The sequence below is a fragment of the Antrostomus carolinensis genome, unplaced genomic scaffold (assembly GCF_000700745.2).
Source record: "Antrostomus carolinensis isolate BGI_N321 unplaced genomic scaffold, ASM70074v2 scaffold30608, whole genome shotgun sequence".
NCBI classification, from domain to species: Eukaryota; Metazoa; Chordata; class Aves; order Caprimulgiformes; family Caprimulgidae; genus Antrostomus; species Antrostomus carolinensis.
The window spans coordinates 1110-1448 of NW_010331376.1; the positions used below are offsets into that span (position 1 = coordinate 1110).

General features: G+C 59.9%; 1 protein-coding gene across 1 annotated transcript in view; it reads left to right on the top strand.

The window, feature by feature from the left end:
• LOC104529029 (atrial natriuretic peptide receptor 2) overlaps positions 1-339 on the top strand; it is a gene marked incomplete at both ends in the record, with an annotated part of 2664 nt that overhangs the window by 1105 nt on the left and 1220 nt on the right. The window contains 2 exons of the mRNA XM_029086279.1: positions 150-221; positions 301-339. The exon at positions 301-339 is cut by the window's right edge and continues 181 nt beyond it. Coding sequence (XP_028942112.1) covers positions 150-221; positions 301-339 — 111 coding nt within the window. The remainder of the gene's footprint in view (positions 1-149; positions 222-300) is intronic.

Sequence of the window (339 nt, forward strand, 5' to 3'; positions counted from 1 at the left end):
ACTCGCAGCAGAGCTGCCCAAGCAGGTGTCGGAGGCCAGTGGAGGGGAGGGAGTGGGTGCCATGGAGGGCCCTGCAGCTGGGTGCTTGGTGAGGCTGGTGCCACCATCCACCGGATGCTTGGTCATGTCCACTCAATGTGCTGCCCCAGGATGTCCTGGAGAATGAGAGTATCAACTTGGACTGGATGTTTCGCTACTCCCTCATCAATGACATCGTCAAGGTACCCAAGTGAGGGGCACGAGGGGCTGGGGGAGCTGCTGCCTGAGGGATGCCAGCTTCACTATGTCCATCTGTCCCAGGGAATGGCCTTCCTGCACAACAGCATCATCGGCCACCAC